The 27,148-nt window shown below is 43.4% G+C and overlaps 1 protein-coding gene and 2 long non-coding RNA genes across 16 annotated transcripts in view; 1 reads left to right on the forward strand and 2 right to left on the reverse strand.

The window, feature by feature from the left end:
* Nucleotides 1–27,148, reverse strand: part of LOC146394448 (neuroligin-4, X-linked) — a 401,455-nt gene that overhangs the window by 125,040 nt on the left and 249,267 nt on the right. For all 14 annotated transcript variants that reach the window (XM_085007085.1, XM_085007078.1, XM_085007089.1 and 11 more), the window contains one exon: nucleotides 23,089–23,241. In XM_085007085.1, coding sequence (XP_084863211.1) covers nucleotides 23,089–23,241 — 153 coding nt within the window. The remainder of the gene's footprint in view (nucleotides 1–23,088; nucleotides 23,242–27,148) is intronic.
* Nucleotides 1,471–9,682, reverse strand: LOC146394449 (uncharacterized). The gene is made up of 2 exons (XR_014834967.1): nucleotides 5,868–9,682; nucleotides 1,471–4,280 (listed from the first exon to the last, which is right to left on the reverse strand). It is a non-coding gene; the product is annotated as an uncharacterized LOC146394449 (long non-coding RNA).
* LOC146394450 (uncharacterized) lies at nucleotides 3,459–7,265 on the forward strand. Its single transcript, XR_014834965.1, has 2 exons — nucleotides 3,459–4,275; nucleotides 5,857–7,265. It is a non-coding gene; the product is annotated as an uncharacterized LOC146394450 (long non-coding RNA).

The following is a 27,148-nucleotide window of genomic DNA, read 5'->3' on the forward strand; positions in this document are numbered from 1 at the left end:
GAATCCTGTGCTATTTTACTCACCTCTCAACATGGGGCTTAAGGGTGACTTTGTGATTAGAAATTAAAGGGCATTAATAAATAATGAGCAAATTTAATTTTCCTTCTCTTTGTTAAAAGCCATTGTTTTAAAGGGTTACAATACAAAGAGAAACAAAGGACTACTGACCACAGAGGGAAAAAATGAGTTGAAATGCTTTCCCTTAAAGAATAATCCTTATTTTGAAATAATCACTTAGAATGCTGCTACGCATCTTTTCTTCAGAAATAGAAACAAGTATTCTCTTGGTATATATTAGGAATATTTAAAATCATTACTTTAGGTTGAAGCTCATTTATATGTACAATTTAAGTTGACAATGAACTGCTTTGGTTAGTTCTCAGAGAATTCAAGCGGGAGGTGAAAAACATTAAATTCATATAACTGATTTTTTTTTTCCCTCAAGCTCTGAATGGTTTACCTTTACATGGAATCTAGTAACTATATAACTTTAAACAATACATGCTAGCCTAACAATAGAGGCAAATAGAAGATAAAACTTGCAGACATGAGCCTGGGAGCCTGTAAATGGCCTGCTTATGACATGTAACTCCTCAGTGGATACAATATATATAACTGTCTCTTTTCAGGAAATTTCTTAAAATGAGGTCTTTACCTGAACAAAAGCATAGATAGTCAGATAGCAACTCAAGTTAGTTCGGATACAATATATAAAGCTGTCTCTTTTCTACAACTTTGCAGGTTTCAGGAAATTTCTTAAAATGAGGTCTTTACCTGAACAAAAGCATAGAAAGTCAGACAGCAACTCAAGTTAGTTCAGATACAATATATAAAGCTGTCTCTTTTCTACAACTTTGCAGGTTTCAGGAAATTTCTTAAAATGAGGTCTTTACCTGGACAAAAGCATAGAAAGTCCAATAGCAGCTCCAGGGAGTTCTGCATTCAAAGTGAGACACTGAGATCATAACAGGTTAAGCTCAGCCCCATAACAAAATGTGGTGTATGTTGACCTGTTTTGTTTATCTGCTATTTGGTTTCTTCATATGTTCCTTTTAAGAACTGGCTTCAAACTAGGCTCCTTTGGAGTCACCAAGGTTAGGGGGCAAAGGGGGCTTCTAGGGAGCTAGAACTTCTTGATCTAGGTGCTGGTTACATAGGTGTGCTCAATGTGTGGTGATGTTTCAAACTGTATGTGCACTTTTCTGTAGGTAAATCACTTTTCAATAAAAGATTAAGGGGAAAAAAAACTAGGATCTTTTTACACAACGGTTAAGAGGGGAGCTCAGTGACTCATATGCCAGCTTCAAACCTTATTGTTCCTGTCTTGGGGTGAAATTTACACAACACGAAGTTAACCATTTTAATGCATACAAGGCATTAGCACACAACAGGTCCTTATTTCAGCCAGATTCGATCCTGGCATCCTCACCTGCACTCTGAACAGAGCAGACACCTCTGATTCACAGTGTATTTTTCTTCTATTGCATCGCTCCTCTCATTTTCAGTTCCATGGAGATTTGGACTTGAGGCTTCAATTCTATGGATGTGATCCATGGCTGTGTTATCTCATAGCTAGTTATTCCAACGGGATAGAGACTCAAGAAGTCAACTAAACCTTGCTAAACATGGATCAGGAACTGCAACTTCATGCCCTGGTAAGAGGAATCCATGAGCACTAATGCCAGATGTAAGTACACACAGGTATAATCTTACTTGTCCCATACATGTAAGTCACTGCAGAAATGACACTCACCTGGAAAGCTCCAGTACTGCCTTGCTGATGGCCAACATCATGAAATACTTCCCTGCTGGCTGGTGAATACTGCTTCCTAGCGTCCTGAGGAAGGTTTCCTGCCTGCTAGCCTTTAAAATCCCTTCTCCCATCCCCCAAGCTGCAGCAACCCAAAATGTCTGTCCCTAGCTCAGTAAGCCTCTCATACAGAGCTTACCATCTAAAAGAAAGGATTGATGGATGGGTAGGCTGATGAAGCTATTGTTTGGTACATTCGATATTTTGATCATACTTTTTGGATATTCTGCACAGCACAGATCTTTTCTCTAAATCGGTTTAGTGATGATTCACGTTGAGTTGCTAGAATCTCTATGTCCCAGAGAAGAAGAGGGACGTTCCCAAATTGGAACTTCAAACAGAGGGCCTCAGGATACATGATCAAAGGCTAGTGCTACCAACTTCACACCGTCGATATCTTCAAAAGTGAAGAGACACAGAAATCCCACCACAAATTCAAAAACCACTAAATTCCAAGCACTAATCATATATCCTACACGTATGGTTCCAACTGTATCTTAAAATGTTTACTGTTTCCATCATGGCTCAATGGTTAACAAACCCCACTAGCATCCATGAGGATGTGGGTTTGATTCCTGGCCTTGCTCCGTGGGTTAAGGATCAGGTGTTGCCGTGATCAGATGTGGCTCAGATCTGGGAACCTCCATATGCCATGGGTGTGGCCCTAAAAAGACCAAAAAAAAAAAAAATGTTTACTGTGCTCTAAATCTATAGATGTGCCCAAACTTTTATCTACCAAGAGTAGACCTTGAAAGTACTCACCATAGGGGGGAAAAAAAAAAGTTTAACTATATGAAATAATGATGCCCACGGCATTAACTGTCTTAATCCTTTCGCGACATAGACAAATCTTAAACCATCTTGTTATACACCTAAAAGGCATATAATGTTACATGTCAACTACACCTCAATAAAACTCTGTCAGCGTCAAGAGGCTCTCCATGGAAATTAATAAAGGAAGGAAGAGGAATGGATTAGGCTAATATTAGGGATCCAATACCGGTAGCATGCTTGCCTGTATTCCTCCTTACAGGGAAAAAGCTACCATTTGGACCACGTGGGGAAAAGGAGAAGAAAAGAGTTGGCCAAATGGAAAGCAAAAGTGAGTTCCATTCTGATGAATCTCTAGCAAGCCAGCACCACCACCCCTTTGCTTCAGAAGTAGGACTCTCTGGAATTATGCTAGGAAATTATTTAAATAGCTCAAGACTTTCCTTGTCAGAGACTCCTTTCTTTCTCTTTCTTTTTTTGGTCTTTTTAGGGCTGTGCATGTGGATGATGGGAGTTCCCAGGCCAGGGGTCAAATCAGAGCTGCAGCTTCAGGTCTACACCACAGCCATAGCCACGCAGGGTCCGAACCACATCCAGAACCCACACTGCAGCTTGCAGCAACACTGGATCCTTAACCCACTGAGTGAGGCAGAGATTGACAAGCACCCTCATGGATAGTAGGGTTCCTAACCCACTGAGCCACAGTGGAACGCCCCTTATCATACACGCTTGTTTTCACTGGCCCATCAGTCTGCCCTTACAGAGGAGTAAGATGAGGTCATCGTTCAGGAAAAACATCACCTCTGGGGCAGGGGGCTATGGTCTCATGGGATTTAGGCATCTCTGTTCCCTACCTGGTCTTGTTTTTCTGTTGTTGTTTTGTTTTTGTTTCTTATTACTCAAATGAATTTATCACATCTGTAGTTGTATAATGATCATAACAACCCAATTTCATAAGATTTCCATCCCATAACCCAAGCACATCCCCCCACCCTACAAACTGTTTCCCCTGAAGACCACATATTTGTCAATGTCTGTGAGTCAGCATCTGTTCTGCAAAGAAGTTCTGTCTGTCCTTTTTTCAGATTTCAAATGTCAGTGAAAGCATTTGATGTTGGTGTCTCATTGTATGGCTGACTTCACTTAGCATGATAATTTCGAGGTCCATCCATGTTGCTAAAAATGCTGGTATTTCATTCCTTTTACTGGCTTGGTAATATTCCATTGTGTATATGTACCACCTCTTTTTTTTTTTTTTTTTTTTTTGGTCTTTTTGCCATTTCTTGGGTCGCTTCCATGGCATAGAGAGGTTCCCAGGCTAGGGGTCGAATCGGAGCTGTAGCCGCCAGCCTATGCCAGAGCCACAGCAACTCAGGATCCAAGCCGCATCTGCAACCTACACCATAACTCATGGCAATGCCGGATCCTTAATCCACTGAGTGAGGACAGGGACCAAACCCACAACCTCATGGTTCTTAGTCAGATTCGTTAACCACTGAGCCACGATGGAACTCCCATGTACCACATCTTGATTCACTCCTCTGTCAATGGACATTTAGGTTGTTTCCATGTCTTGGCTACTACAAATAGTGCTGCAATGAACATTGGAGTGCATGTGTCTTTGCCAGTTGTGGTTTTCTCTGGATAGATGCACAGATCTGGGATTGCTAGAACAAGTGGTAGTTCTATGTTTAGTTTTCTGAGGCATCTCCATACTGTTTTCCATAGTGGTTGCACCAATGTACAATCCCACCAACAGTGAAATAGGGTTCCTTTTTTCTCCACACCCTCTCCAGCACTTATTGTTTGTTGACTTTTTGATGATGGCCATTCTGGCTGGTGTAAGGTGGTACCTCATCGTGGTTTTGATTTGCATTTCTCTAATGAGTGATGTTGAACATCTTTTCATGTGTTTTTTGGCCATCTGTATGTCTTCTTTGGAGGACTGTCTCTTTAGATTTTCTGCCGATTTTTTGATGGGGTTGTTTGGTTTTTTGGTATGGAGCTGCAGAAGGTGTTTATAAATTTTGGAGATTAATCCCTTGTCAGTTGATTCACTTGCAAAGATTTTCTCCCATTCTATGGGTTGTCTTTTTGTTTTGTTTAGGGTTTCCTTTGCTGTGCAGAAACTTTGAAGTTTGATTAGGTCCCATTTGTTTATTTTTCTTTTTATTGTCAATATTCTAAGAGGTGGACCTGAGAAGATGTTGCTGCCATTTATGTCAGAGAGTGTTTGGCCTATGTTTTCCTCTAAGAGTTATGTAGTGTCTGGTCTTATACCTAGGTCTTTCATCCATTTTGAGTTAATTTTTGTGTGTGGTGTTAGGAAGTGTTCTACTTTCATTCTTTTCCATGTGGCTGTCCAGTTTTCCCAGCACCACTTATTGAACATGCTGTCCTTTCTCCATTGTATATTCTTGCCTCCTTTGTCATAGATTAGTTGGCTGTATGTGTGTGGGTTTAATTCTGGGCTTTCTATCCTGTTCCCCTGATCTATATTTCTGTCTTTATGCCAGTACCATACGGTTTTGATGATTGTTGCTTTGTAGTATAGTCTGAAGTCTGGGAGCCTGATTCCTCCAGCTCCATTTTTCTTTTTCAGGATGTCTTTAGCTATTCTGGGTCTGTTGTGCTTCCAAACAAACTTTAAAATATTTTGTTTGAGTTCTGTGAAAACTGTCCTTGGTAATTTGATAGGGATTGCATTGAATCTGTAGATTGTCTTGGGTAGTATAGTCATTTTGATAATATTAACTCTTCCAATCCAAGAGCATGGTATGTCTTTCCATCTATTTGTGTCATCGTTGATGTCTTTCTTCAGTGTCTTATACTTTTCCAAGAACAGGTCTTTTGTCTCTTCAGGTAGCTTTACTCCTAGGTATTTTATCCTTTGGGATACAATGGTAAATGGCAGTGCTTCCCTAATTTCTCTTTCTGCTCTTTCATTGTTAGTGTATAGAAATGCCATCGATTTCTGTGTATTAATTTTGTATCCTGAGACTTTGCCAAATTCATGGATGAGCTCTAACAGTTTTCTGGTGGAGTTTTTAGGATTCTCTAGGTGTAGTATCATGTCATCTGCAAATAGCGATAGTTTTACCTCTTCCTTTCCAATGTGGATTCCTATCAAACATTTAGAGAAGAGTAACACCTATCCTTCTGAAACTATTTCAAAAAATTGCAGAGGAATGGGTACTCCCAAACTCATTCTATGAGGCTGCCATCACCCTGATACCAAAACCAGACAAAGACTCCGCAAAAAAAGAAAACTACAGGCCTATTTCACTGATGCACATCGATGCAAAAATCTTCAACAAAATCCTAGCAAACCACATCCAACAATACATTAAAAGGATTGCACATCATGATCAAGTGGGATTTATCCAAGGGATGCAAGGGGTCTTCAATATCCACAAATCCGTCAGTGTGATACACCACATTCACAAACTGAAGAATAAAAACCATATGATCCTCTCAATAGATGTGGAAAAAGCCTTTCACAAAATCCAACACCCATTTCTGATAAAAACCCTTCAGAAAGTGGGCATAACAGGAACCTACCTCAACATGATAAAGGCCATATATGACAAACCCACAGGGAACACCATTCTCAACGGTGAAAAGCTGAAAGAATTCCCGTTGAGATCAGGAACAGGACAAGGATGTCCACTCATCACTACGCTTCAACACAGTTTTGGAAGTCCCAGCCACGGCAATCAGAGATGTAAAAGAAATAAAAGGAATCCTACCCGGTCTTGTTAAATATCACCATTTAGAACGGAGGTCCTGCACCTTGTGAGGCAGGAAGCGAGGGCCCCATCTTCTTCCACGATACCTGGCTAAATGTCTCTGCAAGAAACATAATCATCGCTCCCCTGTGTTTTAAACCACACGCTTATGTGTGAGTAAGCGTGTTGAATTATGTCTTCAAATGATGTCTTCGAAGTAACAGGGGGCAGGAGCAAAAATAAAAGGTAAACCACACCACCTCACCCATCCTGGATTCCAGCAAACCAAAGCGGCTCTCAGGGGCCACGTGTAAAGACAATGCCTTTGAAAAGTAACCACGAGGCATTAAAGAAGGTTTTATGTTTTAAAGTCCAGGAGTCACTAGAAAACTTGAGATGTGGTTGCACAAGTCCCTTCTTAAAAACCCGCATGAATCTTAACCGGGTCATTTTCAGGAACCTCCACTTGGAGATGGCATGGGCCCAATTTGCCATTCCCAGGTAGGACATCAAGGAGCATTTGTCACTGGATTTTCTAATAGAGAGAAAAGGTGGAGCGAATAAAGCACATTGACAGATTTTGCTTTATATTTACAGCTCTGTAATTTAAGAAGAAAATGTGAGATATAGCCTCATGCATTGCTGGAACAAAGGCATATTTTTGTAGATACCAACCAGGAAAAATGCTTTCACTGCTTTTAAAACTAGTGGGCCTGTTATCAAGGTTCAGCATGATCATAATTGTTTGAAATACCCATGCAAAGAGTTGGAGAAAAAAATCTCTATCACAGACTTCTACTGCTTTCATTTGCTTTCATAACTATCAAAATGTGATAACTATATAAAGATATGCAGATTTAAACCATTGTTTTAAAACATCAGGTGTTTTGTTTTGTTTTGTTTTTTTGTCTTTTTGCTATTTCTTGGGCCGCTCCTGCGGCATATGGAGGTTCCCAGGCTAGGGGTCGAATCGGAGCAATAGCTGCCAGCCTACACCACAGCCACAGCAACGCGGGATCCAAGGTGCGTCTGCGATCTACACCACAGCTCACGGCAACGCTGGATCCTTAACCCACTGAGCAAAGGGCAGGGATCGAACCTGCAACGTCATGGTTCCTAGTCGGATTCGTTAAACACTGCAAACCTCAGGTTTTAATTCAAAGTCCCATGCATGTGCCAGCAATAAAACTGTCTCCATTCAAGCTAACCTACGTGGAATGCAGATAAATTCTCAGCTGATGACACTGGCATCCGTAGATGTTTCGAGGAAATGAAACCTTCAGTATTTGTGAAAAAGCAACAGCTGCTTAGTGTAAGAAGTGGAAATAAACACAATTTTCATAAAATTAGGCATTCATGGATTTTGACAACTAGGCATTTGCTGCTACTGCAATAAAAAAATTTTTTTTCAATCAATATATTCTCTCCTTGGTGAATGAGCTTTCATTTTGCAACGGGAAGCTCAAACCACCACCAGGACTAATCATCCAGAAGGTGCTGATAATCTGATAAACACCCAGAAGACAAAAGCAATATGAGCTATGACCTCAGCCCGCAGGGAGCTTCGCAATCAGTTACAGAATGTCAACACCATTCACATGAAGAAACAAAGCCCTACGCTTGGTGGATTTTTCGGAACAAAGTGAGGATTTCTCCCTTTCCTTCTCAGAGAAGAGAGATAAAGAAAAGCTAAGTAGTTCACCAATAGGTAGGCGCTGCCCAACCCCCCGTTCCCACCAGGGGACTCCTGGCACTGACAGGGGACTTTGGGGTTGTCATGACTGTGGGCTGGGAGGAGTTACTGACTGGCATCCAGCCCCCAGAGACCAGAGATGTTGCAAAGCAGCTGACAATGATCCCCACAGAAAAGGAAGCTCCATTCTAAACGTCAACAGGGCAGAGATCCCCAAACCATGACACTGGTAATGTGCTAGAGTCAGGATGTCATCTGAGTCCCCAGAACTGGAAGCGAGGCACGGACGTTCAGCCAACAACAACAACAAAAAACCCTCAACAAATACTGGCCAACCAAATCCAGGAGCATCACAAAAGGGTCATACTCCATGATCAAGGGGAGGCGAGGCCAGTTTAATACTCAAATATTGATTGTCTTATATCTACAGGAAAAGGAACAAGAACCACAAGATCATACCTTTTAGTTAATGCAACACCATTCAGATCTAAAACGATGTAACTCTTAGAACAAAACATAGGTAAGAGTTGGTGTGACCTTCGGTTGGGGAAAGACTTCTTACATCTAACAGAAAGAGCAAAGAGAAATAAGGTGAACGTCATCAAAATCAAAAATATTGGGGGAGTTTCCTGGTGGTCCAGTGGTTAGGATTCTGCACTTTCAATGCTGTCACCTGGGTGCAATCCCCTGTCTGGGAACTGAGATCCCACATCAAGCCACGGCACACTGTAGCCAAAAAGAAAAAAAAAATGGGTTTCATACAGATAATAAATGCTAGAGAGGGTGTGGACAAAAGGGAACCCTCCTATACCATTGGTGGGAATGTAAACTGGTACAATCACTATGGAAAACAATATGAAAGATCCACAGAAAACTAATTATAGAACTACCATACAATCCCATTCCTGGGCATGTATCTGGACAAAACTACAATTCAAAATATAGGCATCCCTATATTCATAGCAGCACTGTTCACAATAGCCAAGACATGGAAACAACTGAAATGTCCATTGACAGAGGGATGGATAAAGAAGATGTAGTACATATACACAGTGGAATACTACTCAGCCATTAAAAAGAACAAAATTAAAAAGAACAGATTCTCACTGTGTTTGGTACAAAGGCTTTTATTCTAGACTCCAATATGAGGGGGGAGAAGGCTGTATCCTGTGAAATGGGTCTAATCCTAAACAGGTGGGTGGCATAAGTGGTTTATTATAAAGATGCACATGTCAGTGTAGACAGAGGTTTGACATGGTCTCCCAGAGAAACACCATGAATTTTACCCAAGACAAGGAAGATTTCTACCAGAGCTGAAAAACCATTTTGCATTAAGGAAATAGTTTCAGTTTGGATAGAGAGATGTTTTCTGTCCTTCAAAGTGGCTGCTGTGTCCTTACTAAAATATCCGACCAACATGGAGTTCCCATTGCAGCACAGCAGAAACAAATCCGACTAGTATCCACGAGGATGCGGGTTTGAACCCTGGCCTTGCTCAGTGGGTTAAGGATCTGGCATTGCCATGAGCTATGGTGTAGGTCACAGACGTGGCTCGGATCCTGAGTTGCTGTAGTGTAGGCTGGCAGGTGCAGCTCCGATTCGACCCCTAGCCTGCCAACTTCCATGTGCTGAGGTTGTGGTCCTAAAAAGCAAAAAAAAAAAAAAAAAACAAAAACAAAAACAAAAAACTTCAGTAATGGCTTAGATTAGTTGTGCTTTTTTCTTAGCCATCTGGTTGGTAGGTAGGTAGGCATACAGATAGACAGATGGAGAGATACATAGATATGTAGATATAGAAAGAGACATAGGTACAGGAAGAGTTAGGTGTGTGTGTATGTATGTGTATATGTATGTATGTATGTATATTTATATATATAAAGATGGAGTTTAAATTATTTTTTATTTATTTTTGTCTTTTGGGGGCTGCACCTGCAGCATATGGAAGTTCCTAGCCTAGGGTTCAAATCGGAGCTGCACCTGCCAACTACATCAATGCCAGATCCCAGCCAGACTTCCCTTTTTTTTTTTTTTCTTTAAATCCATCTTTTGCTTTTTGAACATCTGGGGAACACCCCAGCAGGCTTCCTCTTTCAATATGTTTGGGAACTTTTAAGAATCTTTCCCCCTCACTGCCATTTTCTTCTCCTTCTAAACATAAACTTATAATACCGTTGAGAAATATCACCCATCTTTTCCTATAATATTTTGTTAAAATATTGCGTAAGATGGCACATCTTTCCAAAGAAGAATCTTGTGCAAATGGCCTCATGCATTTTTAGATCTCTCCCCTCGACCCCCACGGTATTCACTTTTTTAGTTATAGGTATCTATTTCTTCCCCATTTATGCCTGGTTAACCAACTTCCTCCACTTTACTTATTTACCTTATGTTTATTATGTATATATTTTTGGCCTTGCCCATGGCATGTGGGAATTCTGGGGCCAGGGATTGAACCTGTGCCACAGCAGTGACAATGCTGGGTCTTTAACCCACTGAGCCACCAGGGAACTCCTGACTTCCTCCATTTTAATCATCGTTCATCCAAACAGTTCTCTCAAGGGCTGCTTATATGTCATAAGTATTTTCTCAGGTACTCTAAATTCTTTTAATGGCCTTTACTGTGTCCTTATCTTTTTTTTTTTTTTTTTTAAGGGCTGTACCTGCAGTATATGGAAGTTCCCAGGCTAGGGGTGGAATCAGAGCTGTAGCTGCCAGCCTACACCACAGTCACAGCAATGCCTGATCCTTAACCCACTGAGTGGGGCCAGGACTCAAACCTGCATCCTCATGGATATTAGTTAGGTCTGTTACTGCTGGGCCACAATGGGAATTCCTGTGTCCTCGTCTTTTTTTCATCTTCTTGTAAATGACCCATTGGTTTCTCCCTGTACCCATCTTTCATTGCTTGTGTCCTTAGGTAAAACAGTTTATACCTCGCATGCACAATGAAAGTATCCAGTTCCTTGGCCTTTCGTGCGTTCACAAAGTTGCACCACCAACACCGTCTAGTTTTTTCATGTTTTCATCACTCCAAGGAGAAACCCACTATTCATTCTTTCAAGTCTCCAAAGACCTAAGGGATCATCCATCTACCCTTTCCCTAGGGATGTGCCTTTTCTGGGTGTTTCATATAAACAGAATCACATACTATGTGGACTTTCGTGTCTGATGTCTTTCACTGTACCTACTTTTCAAGGTCCAACCAAGTTTTCTCATAGATCAGTCTTTTATTATTTTTTAGGGTCAAATATTCCATTCTGTGGATGTAATATGTTTTACTTATCCATTCATCTTAAAAAATTTCTTTTATTAAAGAATAGTTGATTTATAGTGTTGTCTCAATTTCTGTTGTACGGCAGAGTGACCCAGTCATACATACACATTCCTTTGCTTATATTATCTTCCATCGTGTTCTAGCCCAAGAGACTGGAGAGAGTTCCCTGTGCTGTACAGCAGGACCTCATGGCTTATCCATTCTATATATCATAGGTTGCATCTACCAATCCCAAACTCCCTGTCCATCCCACTCCCTCTCCCTCCCCCTTGCAGCCACAAGTCTGTTCTCTATGTCTGTGAGTCTGTTTCTGTTGTGTAGACAGGTTCATTTATAGATTCCACATATACCTGACATCATAGGGTATTTGTCTTTCTCTTTATAACGTACTTCATTTAGTATGAGAATCTCTAGTTGTATCCATGTGGCTGCCAATGGCAAATTTTGTTCTTTGTACCAAACACAGTGAGAATCTGTGCCCGCAATCTCAAATAAATATGGTAATCCAAAGCCTTGCAAATGACTTGTCTGCATGAAGCCCCCAGTTCACGTATGCTGCTGAAGGTGTTCTGATTTTTTTATACTGGAAATTGCACACTTCTTTTGAAATAGTGCTTTTTATTGGGGGGGGGGGCTGCACCCACAGCATATGGAGGTTCCCAGGCTAGAGGTTGAATCGGAGCTGCAGCTGCCAGCCTACATCACAGCCACAGCAACATCAGATCTAAGCCATATCTGCGACCTACCCTGTAGCTCATGGCAACACTGGATCCTTAACCCACCGAGCGAGGCCAGGGATCGAACCTGTGTCCTCATGGATGCTAGTCAGATTCATTTTCTGCTGAGCCACAATGGGGAACACCTTTTTTGTTTTTTAAATAAAAGGAAAAGTTGCCCTACCGCTTAGATGGAACTCGCCGCATCCATTTGTTACTATGTTAGGTGATTTGAAAAATACATTTATGTAGTTAAATACACAGTGTATCTCCTGTTTGCGGGTTACGTTTTGATCCCTAAGATGTTCACCTGGACCTTTACGTCACCTAGTGTTTATTTTCATAAAGCCCATGACTGATTGATGTGTGATGGGGCAAAAACTAGGAGAATTATACAAGAACAGACGTGGTGCCTTACCGGTATCACTGCGGTGCTGGATGGGGACATATGCATGTGTATTTCATGTTCGTCATAAAACATGCAATGCAGACTTGCAGGCGAATGTGGGGGGAAGAAGAAAATTGGTCTGCAGGCCACAATTTGTAGCATCCTGGCCTTTTTGAGCCTCAGCGGTCTTTAAAGTTCCCACTCTGATTGCCTTTTAGTGATGTTTTCCATTATCTGCTTTGGAAGGACAAATTGCTTGAATATACTCAGGGAAGGAAAAAAAAGGCACCCAGGGAGAAGGCAGGTACGAATCTTTGAGGCATTGCTGAAAAGCCCTTTCTCTGATGGAATTATGGCCAGAGTCTTAATTTCCAGCTCACTCCCATCGAGCTCCTGTATTTGGGCTCAGAATTCAATGTTCTTCCTCAGAACTTTCCGGCTTCTCCCCCGAGCTCAAATAGCCATGACCACTCCTTTCCTTTTGTTTAGAATGATGTTCACATCTCTTTTCCCCGGGTAAAGACAGACATCAAAAAATAAAAAATAAAAAAGGGAATTCTCATGTAGCCCAGCTGGTTAAGGATCCAGCACTGTCCCTGCAGTAATTCAAGTTGCTGCTGAGGTGCAGGTGCAATCCCTGGCCCAGGCCTGGCCAAAAATTTAAAAAAATAAAAATAAAAAAGACTCCACTTCATCCCAATCAATGAAAAATGATCAATCCTCCTTTTGGTAGGGAAGAAGCAAAATGAACAAAGCCTACAAAGCAGAGAAAGTGGCTTCTTTCTTTTAGAATGGATCATTTTAAGAGGCTCTGATTTGGATGGAAATATGTCCAGGAGAAAGCATTTTCTTTTTCACGTCTACCGTATGGGATCATTCACTCAAGCCAACAGGACATTCTGGAATCAACAAACAGGAAAGTTTGTATGTACAGCATAGATTCTTCCATCAAGTGTGTCTGAATGTCCAGAAACGGCGAGGCATGTCGAAATAACAGGCGAACATCATTTAAGAAATTCTGATCTCGCTCACAAAGAGATTAAGGAAAATTCTCCATCGTGTGGTACAGGCTGGTTAATAGTTGGGTGCATTTGAGATTGGGCTGGGGGAGGGCGCAGTCTTCTCTATGTTCTTGTCACTCCCCAGATCCTTTTACCTCCCTCACCGTCTTTCTCCGACGCCGAGTTTTACTTTCCTCCATGGCTCACGGGACCCTCTTTGTCCTGCTGTTCTTATCCACCTTTACACAGAAGACGTCTATCTGACCGTAGGGGCTCAATCCCACCACAGAGCTTTCCATACCAAGCATCCTCAATGGAAGCTCTTCCTTCATTGCAAATCCAATCAAATGAATGCAGTGAGCATTTTCAGCCACCAGGAGGCACAAGAGGAAAACCCAAGTAAATGATCGTAGCAGACAAGACCTGGCCACGATTTTGTCCGGCGTTCTGGTTCTTATCAACACAGCAGCAACCACAAAGACCAGAGGACACGGTTTCCAAAGAAGTGTTAAATGCCCAGAGAGCTGTTGATGAAGATGATGAAAGCCTTTTGGGGGGGGAGGGGTTGGAAGGTCCCAGGCTAGGAGTTGAATGAGAGCTGCAGCTGCTCATCTATGCCACAGCCACAGCCACAGCAGATCCAAGCCGCATCTGCGACCTATACCACAGCTCATGGCAATGCCGGATCCTCAACCCACTGAGTGAGGCCACCCTTCTGCTGATCTGAATAAGTACCATGACAGTCCTAGTTTGACTTCATAGGGTAAAATACTCTCTTAACACATAGGAAGGAGGAGCTAGTGATGGAAGCCTTACCTCTACTTCCAAGATCGGGAGGGTCTTTTCCCTTCTCACTTCCCTTGGATTATAAAATGTAGCCCACCTAATTCTCAGGGCAGAGCCTCCTTGCTTGCCTGCATCTCTCACAAGCGTCCTATCTGAAGAAATCCATTTCTTGCCTACCACTTTGTCTCTTGCTGAATTCTTTCTGCACCAAAACACAAAGAACCACAAGGTCAGTAAATCCAGAGAGCAGGTGAGTGATTCTAACTGAAGAAACCTTGAGTTCAAGTCCCAGTCTGGCTGTTGGCTGGATTTGAGTCCCAGCAGGTGGTTCACGTGCCACTCTGGGTTCTGGCTGGGTTTAAGTCAGAGGTGTCTGTTGCTCTCAATACCACCATGCACCATCATGGGCCAGCAATAATGATTTAATGAAATTGTGTCAGCTATCAAGGACCTGTTTTGAGCAACATCAGGAAACACTATAAGCACAAGATCGCAATTCTGTATCCAGATCAACCAGAAGCATATCTGACACTGTTTTGTATGATTTTATTTTTTCTTAAATTTTTTAATTGTTATCTCCCCAATACAATTTTTTTTTCTACTGTACAGCATGGTGACCCAGTTACACATACATGTATAGACTCTTTTTTCTCACCTTATCATGCTCCATCAGAAGGGACTAGACATAGTTCTCAGTGCTACACAGCAGGATCTCATTGCTCATCCATTCCAAAAGCAATAGTTTGCTTCTATGAACCCCAAGCTCCCAATCCATCCCACTGCCTCCCCCTTCCCCAAGTCTATTCTCTAAGTCCATGATTTTCTTTTCTGTGGAAAGGCTCGTATGTGCCATATATCAGATTCCAGATGTAACAAACAATCCAAAAATTTATATGGAACCACAAAAGACCCAGAATTGCCAAAGCAATGCTGAGTAACAAAAACCAAGCAGGAGGCATAACTCTCCCAGACTTCAGGCAATATTACAAAGCCACAGTCATCAAGACAGTGTGGTACTGGTACCAAAACACACATACGGACCAACGGAACAGAACAGAGAACCCAGAAGTAAACCCAGACATCTACGGTCAATTAACCTTTGACAAAGTAGGAAGAACATAAAATGGGAAAAAGTCTTCTCAGCAGGCATTACTGGGAAACCTGGGCAGCTGCACCCAAATCAATGAAACTAGAACACACCCTCACACCATGCACAAAAATACACTCAAAATGGCTGAAAGACTTAAATATAAGACAAGACATCATCAAACTCCTGGAAGAGAACACAGGCAAAACATTCTCTGACATCAACCTTAGCAATGTTTTGTACAATTTTAGAAGCTGAATCTGATACTGATGGGTCCCCTGGAGGATGGAGACAGGCCCCCAGCCCCCAAATGTGGCTATTCACCTTGGAGACCTGCTGTGGACACCCTTTCCAGGTATGCGGAGGCTCAAGTTGGGCAGCAAGAAACAATGACCTGTGGAAAACAACTGACTGCATAGACTAACCACCTATAAGGATTAACTGCCCTCTGCCATGGGACTGGGCCACCTAGCCCTCCCTTGACCTTCCCCTCCTCCTACTTCATTGTTCCTGCCCCAAGTTCCCATGATGAACTCCAACCTCAGATTCCCACCACGGATCCTTTAGAAGCCTTGCATCTCCTCACAGTCAAGGCTGGTGCATCTTGAGCCCAGCCCATCCCCCTCAGATGCCTTAATAAATCTCTTTTGCTTTATGAACTTCTTTATCAACTTGGCCTTGCACGTTCCTCCCTCAGCAAACCTAACAGCCATCAAGAATGGCATTCTGGTTCCTCAAGCAATTTGCCTGATGCAAGCTGTTAGAACAGAATCCCAATCCTGGCTGTAAGCCCTCCAAACTTGATCACTGTGAGTCCACCTCATCCCCTCTGAGCCTTTGATTCCTCGAAAGTAATAAGATAAGCAAACCCTTCCAAGGGGATTTACGAGGATTAAGAGAAAAGCCTCCAGCGATGTCCACCCTGCAGGCTCCCCAGGAGTTTGGTGCTAAAGCATACAGATATGGTTGTTTTAGAAGGTAGCTTTTCTCACTACTATACTACTGATGCAGGTAGGACTGTTTTGAAACAAAGGAATCTAAAGCCCGCAGAAGGCATCAAATCATAACATAACCAGAAAGGTCAGACCTTGTGAGCGCCACTAAATTAAACCCGTGAATGAAGGCAGAATTAACCAAGATGCACCAAGGCAGGCAAATGAATGAAGGAACATGAAGGTCAAATCCACTCATAAATAAATGCTGAGTAGCTCCATCCATAAGCATTAGGAACAAGATTTCCATGTCAAAGGTCTTTGAACAATCATCAAAAAAGAGGGGGGGAAAAAAAGAGGCAGATTTGATATAACTTAGGGTTTGGCTATGCATGCTTTCCTCATGACAAGGCTGAAGACATAGGAAATATGCTTTTGAAAATGCATCTCCTCTGAAAGTAAATGGAACACTACTTCATTCCTTAAACTTTATATGGGCATAAATAATTCCTTTGAAGCTACAATGGTACATTCTAGTTTGCCTCAGACAATTCCAGTGCAGGAATATCGCTTTTGGTTGGTGGGTTGATTTGCTTGTTTGCCTGCAACATGTGGAATTTCCTGGGCCAGGGATTGAACGCGAGTCACTGCAGTGACAACACCTGATCCTTAACCCTCTGCACCGCAAGGAACTCCTATTAATAGCATATTAACAATTCTCTTAAAGGGTCCAGCTTCGATAACAAATTATATGCTCAACAGCTCGCAAGGCTCTGTCATGCAGTGCCCATGAAAGAAAATATTCACCGTTTGAAAAGCAAATGTGAAGATCTGGTCGTGTATCTCACATTACACAAGTCTGATCATTACTTTTGTTTAATGAAGGTGGTTCTATTTGATCGTGGTGACAGGGATGGAGTTGGCACAGGTAGATGTAGAAATCCTGATTGAGGACCATAGATGGAGAGGGAAATCTACGGGACACTGGGAGATCACTGTAAGTTAATAACTGCTCAAGAAAGCCATCGGCCCAAGGCAGGCTTGCTTGACTCATGGAAGCACAAGACATGCATGCCTCAGATCACTGGGTTGGGGATGGGAGGAGACCTGCATTCAGATTCAGAACAAGGGCAGGAATTTGAGGACCACTCTTCTGCTCATTTGCATACTCATTTGAATACACCTTACAGGAGACAAAGGAGGAGCTATTCCTCCCAGAAAGGAAGAGACAGGCTGTTCCAACCCCCACTCCCCCTGGACGATAAACTGTAGCCCACTGGATCCTCCTGGGGCAGAGCTTCCGTGCCTGCCCGCTTGCATCTCTCACAAGCATCCTATCCTAATAAATCTATGTATGCCTATCCCTTTATCTCTCGCTGAATTCCTTCTGCTTGGGGGCATGAAGAACCTGAACTTCAGTACGTCCAGACACAGGGTGAGTGATTCTCATTTAAAATCACGGGTTCAAGTCCCAGTCTGGGTTTGGCCTGGGTTCCAGTCCCCGCACGTGGATTCAATCTCAGTCTGTGTTCTGGGTAGGTTCAGGCTGTGAGTACTGCTGTCAGCTTCCGCAGTATTCGAGAGATGTTACATTTTTGGCCAGTTGCAATTTTTTTCAGTGGCTCAACGATGATGTTATTAAGATGCTCATGGATATTCATAACAAAGTAAATTACAATGTGACTGGGTTTACTCATTCCTAGTCCTGGGCTATGCAACTGCATGTACCTGTTTATAGTGTATGTGTAACCCAGCAGGGCCCTGTGGGGCTCCTGGGCCCCAAAGCCTGTGTCCCCCCATTTCTTGTTTTTAGAGGCTCCTTCAGCCTCTAAGACCTTCCTCGAGTTCCAAAAGGCAGCTTCAAACAGTTGCTAATCCAGGAGGGGAGGGGAGGGGGGACAGAGACCAGGCAGGAGCCGTCAAGAGGCAATGGTGCTGCCTTGGGATAGGTCCTGCTTTCCTCCTCAAGGAATACACATGACAAAATCTTTGAGCCCTTCTGCAGAACTAAAACCCCCAACAGGAGTTCCCACTGGGGCTCAGCGGGAACACATCCGACTAGGAACGGTTGTGGGTTTGACCCCTGGACTCGCTCAGTGGGTTAAGGATCTGGTGTTTGCCATGAACCGTGGTGTAGGTCACAGACGTGGCTCAGATCCTGAGTTGCTGTGCCTGTGGTGTCGGCTGGCAGGTGCAGCTCCAATTTGACTCCTAGCCCGGACTCCATGTGCCATGGGTGTGGCCCTAAAAAGCAAACAACAACAACAACAAAAACCCAGCAAATGAAAGATGCTAACTCCTTGATGGAGCATGCTTCATTCCAGGTAGAAGGAGGACCCCCTGAGCCAGTCCTGGGGTCATGAAAAACCAGCTGTGAAAGACGATGCAAGCTTGGCTCTACCCTGATCCTTATCTGTGGTTCAATTTTCCGCTCCCCAAACTATAAAACCACCTCCTCATCTCTCTAAGGGGAGCACAGTCTTGAAGGCATGAGCCTGCAGTGGCCCCCTTTGCCTGGGAGAGCAATAAAAGCTATCTTTTTCTCCTTCACCCCAAACTCAGTGTATTTGGCACCAGTGGACAGAGGTTGAATGTGGGCAACCTATGTACAATAACCATGCGATGAAAAGAATGGGGTCTGCCTTTTGAAGAGACTCAGAAAATATTAGCTGACTTTCTCAAGGTCACACACGCACAGAGCAAAGGACACGTTCATCTTTTTATCTCCTCAAACCCCATGTTCCTTCCACATCACAGTCCACGAGCCCTCTTTCCTTTTCACCATCACGTATCTCTCCAAACCTCTCTTTGGGGCAGGAAAAACAGCATTTCTGGATAAGAAATGTCATCCTCTCAAATCATGCCTTTCCATTCCTTAGCAGAAAGAGAGCATGCTCTGCATTTCTTACTTTCTGAAGAAAACAAACACACACACACCCAACCATTTCCACATTTCGGCAAAAACCTATCGATTCCTGTGGAACCTGCCCACGGGAACGGTCACCAGCAGCGTGCACGCTGGGCCATTTTACTGGGTCTCCCGTTAAAATATCTGGATGCCAAGGGGTTGAGACTATGGCCTCAGGAGTGATAGGGTGTGGTGTGTGTGAGCAGAAAGGAGACGTTCACGTGAGCGTTTGAGGAGGAGCGTGGCGCATGGGAGGTCTCTGGTAAAGAGAGTGACCTGAGCTTTGGTACTTGCTGAGAGCCTCTCCATGGATTAAATTATGAGCCACTGCAGCTGCCGACCCACAGCACCTGCTGAGCAGAGCTCAGGATCAACATCAGGAGGGAGGCCCTCTGGGAAACCTGGAAGAACAGGTCTTCAGACTGTCAGGTATTTTTAGGAGAAGATTTTATGAGCCCCATTCTTGCATCTCCTCCTATCTCGAAAATCACTAAAAATCCTTCACGGTGACGTCTGCTCCTTGGGACTGGTCGAGACTTTCAGGAGATCAGCCACAAACTTTCGTCAAATGCGTGTGTGCTGCATACACCTCCCCCTCACTTGTGTCATATCCCGATGTTGCCCCTTTTCCTCCTTGGGTGGTATTTCAGCAGGTCTGTAGCTAAGGGTGAAGAATGTCAGGGTTATCTCAGCAGGGAGTCACCTCCAAGGGTGAGAGCCAGTGGGTCCAGCAGGCTGTGCACACTCCGGATCCTGGCCTGATCTCGGAGGTGCATATCAAAGGAAGGATTGCAGGGAGCCCAGGCTTCTTTTGTTCCTGCTCCCTGCTCCTCATTCCTCCCTCACTGCTTTGGAGAGGTTTCTCAGGGATACCTGAGATGCAGTCTTCTGGGCTTCAGTCCTCATTTTGCCGCAAATAAAACGTACCTCTCAATGTGCAGGTTGTGCATTTTTTAAATCAATAAGAGAAACCAAGCCACATGCTAAAAATTTCAAATTTAAAATGCGCCCATTGCAAGAAAAAAAAAAAAATCCCTATCGCCCTGTGTAGTCAGCCAAGTTGGCACACGCCACTCCATCAGATAAAAGGGCATCTGTGGTGTGCTCAGCTCTTCACAGAATGTAAATAGACTGGCTTGGAGATGCTAAATTGCTCCTTTTATTTCCTGGCCTCGCCTGTGACAGCTCTCTGTTATCTTAGCAAGATTTTTTTTTTTTTAAACTCTGAGCAGCAAAAGGTAAATTTAACATTTTTCAGTAAGAAAAACTTCTCAATGCAAGGTTTTTACCCCATAAAAACAAATGAGGTATGTCTCATTCCTACAGTAATTTTCCAGATTCATAAAGGGGCCAAAGAGATAAGGTTTAATGCCTTTTCGCCTTGGGTGGGGGAGGGGGAGCAAGGTCTTTTGAAATCCAACCTTTGAAGTCCCATCACCACGTCCTGCGTGAAGAGAACATTCTGGTTCTGTGATTCCATGGGAGCCGGACCTTGTCCCAAACCCACTGCTTCAATCAGAGAGTGGTGCCTGAGCTGAGGGTAGTGCTGGGGTGTCCCCACTGCCCGCGTTGAAAGGGATGCTCCCAGCAAGCCCTGGGGCCCTGGCTTCCTCTCCCCACCTCTTCCTTAGAATGGATCTTTTGTAAAAAAAAAAAAAAAAAAAAAAAAAAAGCGAGACATACCATTTCCTGTTTCCAACACCACCAGCCAGAGCAAGGAGCCAGAGGCTTCAGAAAAATACTCAGAAAGGCACCATCATCACTCTGAAAAGATGAACTGAAATCATGCTACACAGATCTCACTTGTAGCACCAAGGAGACGAGAAACACAAGTAAAAATCAGGAATCTGGAGGGCTCAGGACATGAGGGCTTTTTATGATGGCTCATATGAAAAACTTGAAATTACAAGTACTTCATTGATGCTCCAAACGGGTCCACGTTGCAAATCTCTGTGGGTGTTCTGAGCTTCTAAGGTATAAATGCATTTCTACCACCCAGCCCCCAACCCACCTAGAATGTTTTCACAGGGGAATGAAAAAAAAACAAAAAAAAAAAAAACAAAAAAAAAAACAAAACAAAAAAACGCGCCAAACAAAATTAAAACAAGTTGAAAACAAAACATTATTTGCAAACTACTGTCTTTGGGATGGATAAGCAATGAGATCCTGTTGTATGGCACTGGGAACTCTATCTAGTCACTTAGGGTGGAGCACGATAATGTGAGAAAAAAGAATGTACACGTGTCTGCGTGACTGGGTGACCTTACAGTAGTTCAGTAGAAAATGGATGGGACACTGTAAACCAGCTATAATGGAAACAATAAAAATCATTTTAAAAGAAATAAATACATTTTTAAATTTTTAAAATCAAAAATCAAAAAATAATTCTTATTGATACGTGCTTATTTGGCACAAACATTTTCAGCCCTCTGACACAACTATTGCTCCATTTTATTTTGCCACTTTTTTTTTTAACTGTATCCACCTTGTGACAAACAGATCTCATCCTCACAGCCACATTGTAACAAACTCAATTTCCGGCAGCATCTCAAAGCATTTTTGCCCTGAAAAACAGACCTTATTTATTCCATAGGCTAGGAATATTACTTGGGAACTGTCCAGCAGCAGGCAAAATCGCAGAAGAAGACAAGCCTTGAAATATTATCCATATATATACGCACATATTTTTTTCCCCAGTGCCATTTCAGGGAAAGTAAATTTAACACCAAAACCACAGACAGCTACTTTTGAATTTCTATGCACTTATCCAGTGTCCTCGCGTGGGATACCATAAAACTGACATAAAAGGAAAAAAAACCCATCAAATGATAAAATTCATGCAAGAGTTAAGCTCTACTGCACGTAAATGCAACAGCCATGGAACCACCCAGCCTTCCACCCAAAAGAAAAATTATATTCCTTATGCTTCTTTTTGAAATGTGTACTTCACCACTGAAGAGCTTAGAGTCTTAATTGCATCCCAAAGACAATCACCCATAAGCTAAAGATCAGGCACCCTGAGCACAAGTGCTGGTGCAAAAATCATAAAGATGATGAGCCCGAGATGTTTTTCAGGAACTTTCCTCATTTGTTCTCATCTCTGATCAATAGGCCCGTTTCTCAAGGGCTGTTGTTCCAGGCAATAACCTAGAAAACCACCATCATGCTCATACCAAGATCTCCTGACTCCAGCTTTGATGACTTAAGATTCCCCCAAAGAAAGAAAAATGCATGTTTCTCCCAATCCTCATTCCTTTCTGAAAACCTGTTTTTCCACTTTTTACTCTTTTTACTATAAAACTCCTTGCAATTCTTTTTTAATGGGGGGGTCACAGTCTTTAAGGCATGAGCCTGCTACGACCGTCATTTGCCTGGCAAAGCAATAAAGCTATTTTTTTTCTCCTTTGCCCAAAACCCTGTCTCTGCATTTCAGCAGCCAGAGGCTGAATTCTGGCAACAGCACCACTTCGGGACACAAGGAACCCTGAAAAAAAATCCCTTAAGGAATTAAGTCGTTAGGATTTTCCAACACAGGATTCCCTCTTTAACACACCTGCAAAACCACACAAGACAGTGAACCTGTAACAGCCTTCAGCCACGATTCCAGGTGAGCCCCCATCACGCAATTCATCATCACGCATATTACCAACGGGGTTCATTCCGCAGGGTTCTGCCTTCCGAGCCCGCCGAAAGACCAGGGCTTTCGATAAAATCCCACATTCCCCTGATGGCCCGGGAGGCTGGCTTTGTTGGAGGGAGGCCCGGGGCTCCAGGAAATGCAATCCCTGGTTGAAAAAGCGCAAACCGAACACCAAACCAACACATCATGCACCGATCCCATGGCGGGAATGTTAAGGAAGAAACAGAACTCGGGCAGGCAGGAGAAATCAGTAGGCATGGGAGAAGCACAATCCCAATCAACGAGCCCCACCAAAGCCACCGCAGAAGGTCCCCCAAGGGCTCCCGGCCGTGAGGAAGAAGGTGGGTCACTCACCGAGAATCCCCAGGCGGTAGTTGATGGTGATGACGATGACGTTGCCGTAGCTGGCCAGGATGCTCCCGTCAATCATGTTCCCTGTTCCTTCCATGTAGGAGCCGCCGTGAATGTACACCATCACTGGCTTCTTACTGTTCTGATCGTGGATGTCTGGGGACAATGCCAAGGAAGGAAACACAATAAAAAAAAAAAAAAATTACAGTGATTCACCGACGCTAATTCAAGGGCCAAAGACCTGGATGACTTTTCCTAGTGGAGATGGGACTCCAGTGCCTGGCCGTCTCGGAAATAAGCCTCCCTAAGAAGACTTTAGGAAGGGGGTCAATGGGACTGTGTTTTCTACCCAGTGAAATGATGTGCTGAGACACAGATACGGGAAGGAATGTGCATGCATATGTGTGTTTCTGGGTGGAGACACGACACTGAACACTAAGGGATTTGGCTGAGGGAGTTCTCATCATGGCTGTGCAGTAACCAACCTGACTAGCATTCATGAGGATGCAGGTTCGATCCCTGGCCTCGCTCAGCAGGTTAGGGATCTGGCATTGCCGTGAGCAGTGGCATAGGTTGCAGATGCAGCTTGGATCTCATGCTGCTGTGGCTGTGGTATAGACCAGCAGTTGCAGCTCTGATTCCACCCCTAGCCTGGGAACATCCCTATGCTGCAGGTGCAGCCCTAAAAAGACAAAAAAAAAAAAAAAAAAAGATTTAAATGAAAATACTTATTTCCCGAGGAATGCTCAAACCCTAGACGGTGGTGGCATCACTGGAGGAAGCTCATGATACCTATTACAAAATCTCCTTCCATCATCTAAGTAAGTGTGACATCAACTTCCGAGTTATAATTTGTTTGGAGTTCCCGCTGTGAGGGAACAGTGGAGGTTGCAGCTGCAGCTCATATTCAGTCCCTGACCTGGAAGCTCCCATTTGCTGCAGGAGCAGCCATAAAAAAAATTTGCTCTAACTGCTGTCTTTCATCAAAGATGAGTTTTATAGATTCATTTTCAACTTTTGCAATAAGAACATCAGAGTACTAGTGAAACCATAAACTCCCAATAGAGGACACAGGACATAAAAAAACAAAGAAGTGGTCAGAAATGATCCGAGGAACAGCAACGTGAAAAAAAAAATATATATATATATATATATATACACATCCAAGCAAGTGTCTTCACTCTAATTTAGTGATTGCAGTCATATTTCAACCTAAGTGACAAAAAAAGAGTGTGCAACTATAATAAAAATGGCACAAGAGTCTAACCTCAAGATGAAGTTGTTGAGATGCTAGATATTTTTACAGGGAATACGAACTCCCATTGCAGTTTGCAACATTGCAGTTTGCAACCAATGAGGGCGACAGACTTGGTAATTATTGTTTTATCTGACAATGATGTAAAAACGCTGTTTTGCAATGGTCTATCATGACACCAATTTGGAGACTACAGGTCTGTTTTGTAGAGGCTGCTTTCTGAAAATCTGTGATTCCATCATTTGGTGTTGATCATCCCCCAGCCTTACATTTAATTGTTTAAGATGTTGTGACTTCCATTATAAGGATTTCTGAGTATTTAGGGATGCATATACCTACACGTGTGTGTGTTTCATTTAAATATTGGTACGCTATCCAAAGAAAACCAAATGAATCCAGGTACATGGATTTTCATGTTTTTCTTATATAAAAACTTTTTTCCCCCCTAGTGCAGGGAGACATTTGTGGCCTATCAGAATGGAATTTTCAAGAAATAAACCACCCTTATGTCCCACCAAGTCTGCTAATAAAATGAATTAGGATCACAATCTGAGAACGTGCTCCTGGGTACCACTGTACAGCTTCCCGAAGGCACAAGAAACCCAGGGGTCACAGTCAAGTACAGAAAAAAGTGTCAAGCTGCCCTCCTGTCTGCACGTATTTAATCCATAGCAGAAGAAAACCAACAATTTTATCAAGTAAAATTTAAATAGAAGAGTGCCTGTTGTGGCTCTGGGGGTTAAGAACCTGCCTAGTATCCATAAGGATGGAGGTTCCATCCCTGGCCTTGCTCAGGGGGTTAAGGATCCGATGCTGCTCTGTGCAGTGCAGTGGCGTAGGTCACAGATGCAGCTCAGATCTCTGGCTGCTGTGGCTGTGGTGGAGGCCGGCAGCTACAGCTCTGATTCGACCCCCAGCCTGAGAACTTCCATATGCTGCAGGTGCAGCCTTAAAAAAAAAATTTAAAATACAAAGCAGAAGCCCCTTATTATTATTATTATTAACCTTTCATTCATCACATGGCACATGGATATTTTAAATAAATCACTGTGCACTTGGAGTCTGGCACTTGGCATCATGTAGCCCTCTTTTTGCATCACAATTTCCTGTTTTAGCCCTTATGTCTGTTCCCCTTCTTGGCTGCTGGCTACTCCACTGTGGGAAAGGAAAAAGGTGAGTTATGGGGAAGGGGGGGTGGCTGGAAGGGGGTGCCCTCAGAGGTGTCAGGTGAACAGCCATTCTGAGGCTGACAGAACAAGATTCTCAGAAACTTGTGGAGGAAATAGCCAGATGCCCTATTCTTTCAAAGTTAGAAAAATAATCCCAGGTTCTCAGTATTAGAGGAAAATGAGAGGGCACATGAACCATGATACAGGTGCATAGCCAGCACTGTGAAAACAGATCCTAATATTAGAAGGGGACATACGGGAGTTCCCGCCGTGGCTCCGTGGTAATGAACCCGACGAGTATGAGGCTGCAAGTTCGATCCCTGGCCTTGCTCAGTGTGTTAAGGATCCAGTGCTGCCATGAGCTGTGGTGTAGGTGGCAGGGTTGCTGTGGCTGTGGTGTAGGCTGGCAGCTGCAGCTCTGATTCGACCCCTAGCCTGGGAACTTGTATATGACACAGGTGCTGCCTTAAAAAGGGGGGGGACACACAAAGAGAAGACAGAGCAGAGCAAGGGGCAAATGATACCCATAGGTGGTTACGGAGGAATGCAGCTAAACTGCAGGAGTGCTGGAATTCTCACAAAAGAGAGGTCAGGTGAGGACTCAGGCAGATGTAACACCCTCAGGCCATGGGAAGAACTTGCTTAGAGGTTTCAGGGTTATCAGAGGGAGAACCCTAAGAATGCAAGTAAAAAATAAATTAATTAACTAACAGCAATGTTAAGAGAACAGAAGGGGTGAAAGATATACTGGCAAAGTGTCTTTTCTTTTTCTCTTCTTTTTAGGGCTGCACCTGCAGCATATGGAAGTTCCCAGACTAGAGACTGAATCGGAGCTGCAGCTGCCAGCCTACTATGTCACAGCCACAGCAGCATGGGATCTGAGCCACATCTGTGACCTACACAGCAGCCACAGCAATGCTGGATCCTTAACCCACTGAGCAAGGCCAGGGACCAAACCCACATCTTCGTGGATATTATGTCTGCTGAACCAGAACAGGAACTCCAAAAACGTCTTTTCCTAGAGCACTGTTTTTTGTGAAAGAAATTCAAGAGGGCAGCAAAAAGCAAGCAGGGTGATAATAGGCACTTTCAGGGAAGTTCCACTGTGCAGCAAAGGGAGCTCACCACTCCCTTGACTTCAAATTAAATTGCAAACCAGCAGGTGCCTTCCTGCTTCGAAGGTAAATAAAGGGAGATCCAAGCATTTTAAACCTCAGGTGGGGGGGACAGCTTGTGACCAGCTACAGAGCCTTCAAAGCCAGCAGAGGCTGACTCCAGACTTCTTTGTTTCCAACCCTTGTGTTCTAGGGAAGGAAGAGGATACAAAGCACTGGGAATGGGTGTGGTGCCACATTCTTTACTTCCTGGGGACAATCTGTCAAACAATTTGATTTTCTTTCTTTTGTTTCCTTTTTTTTTTTTTTTTTCTTTTTTTAAGGGCTGCACCTGCAGCACATGAAGTTCCCAGGCTAGGGGTTAAATCAGAGCTGTAGCTGCCTGTCTACACCACAGCCACAGCAACGCAGAATCTGAGCCGCGTCTGCAACCTACACCACAGCTCATGGCAAACTGGGATACCCAACCACTGAGCGAGGCCAGGGATGGAACCTGCAACCTCATGGATATTAGTCAGATTCAT

Source organism: Sus scrofa, chromosome X, assembly GCF_054392235.1.
Source record: "Sus scrofa isolate SSC_HxYL_T2T_F1_AM1 chromosome X, Sscrofa_HxYL_maternal_Yorkshire_Landrace_v2.0, whole genome shotgun sequence".
In the NCBI taxonomy this organism is placed as follows: Eukaryota; Metazoa; Chordata; class Mammalia; order Artiodactyla; family Suidae; genus Sus; species Sus scrofa.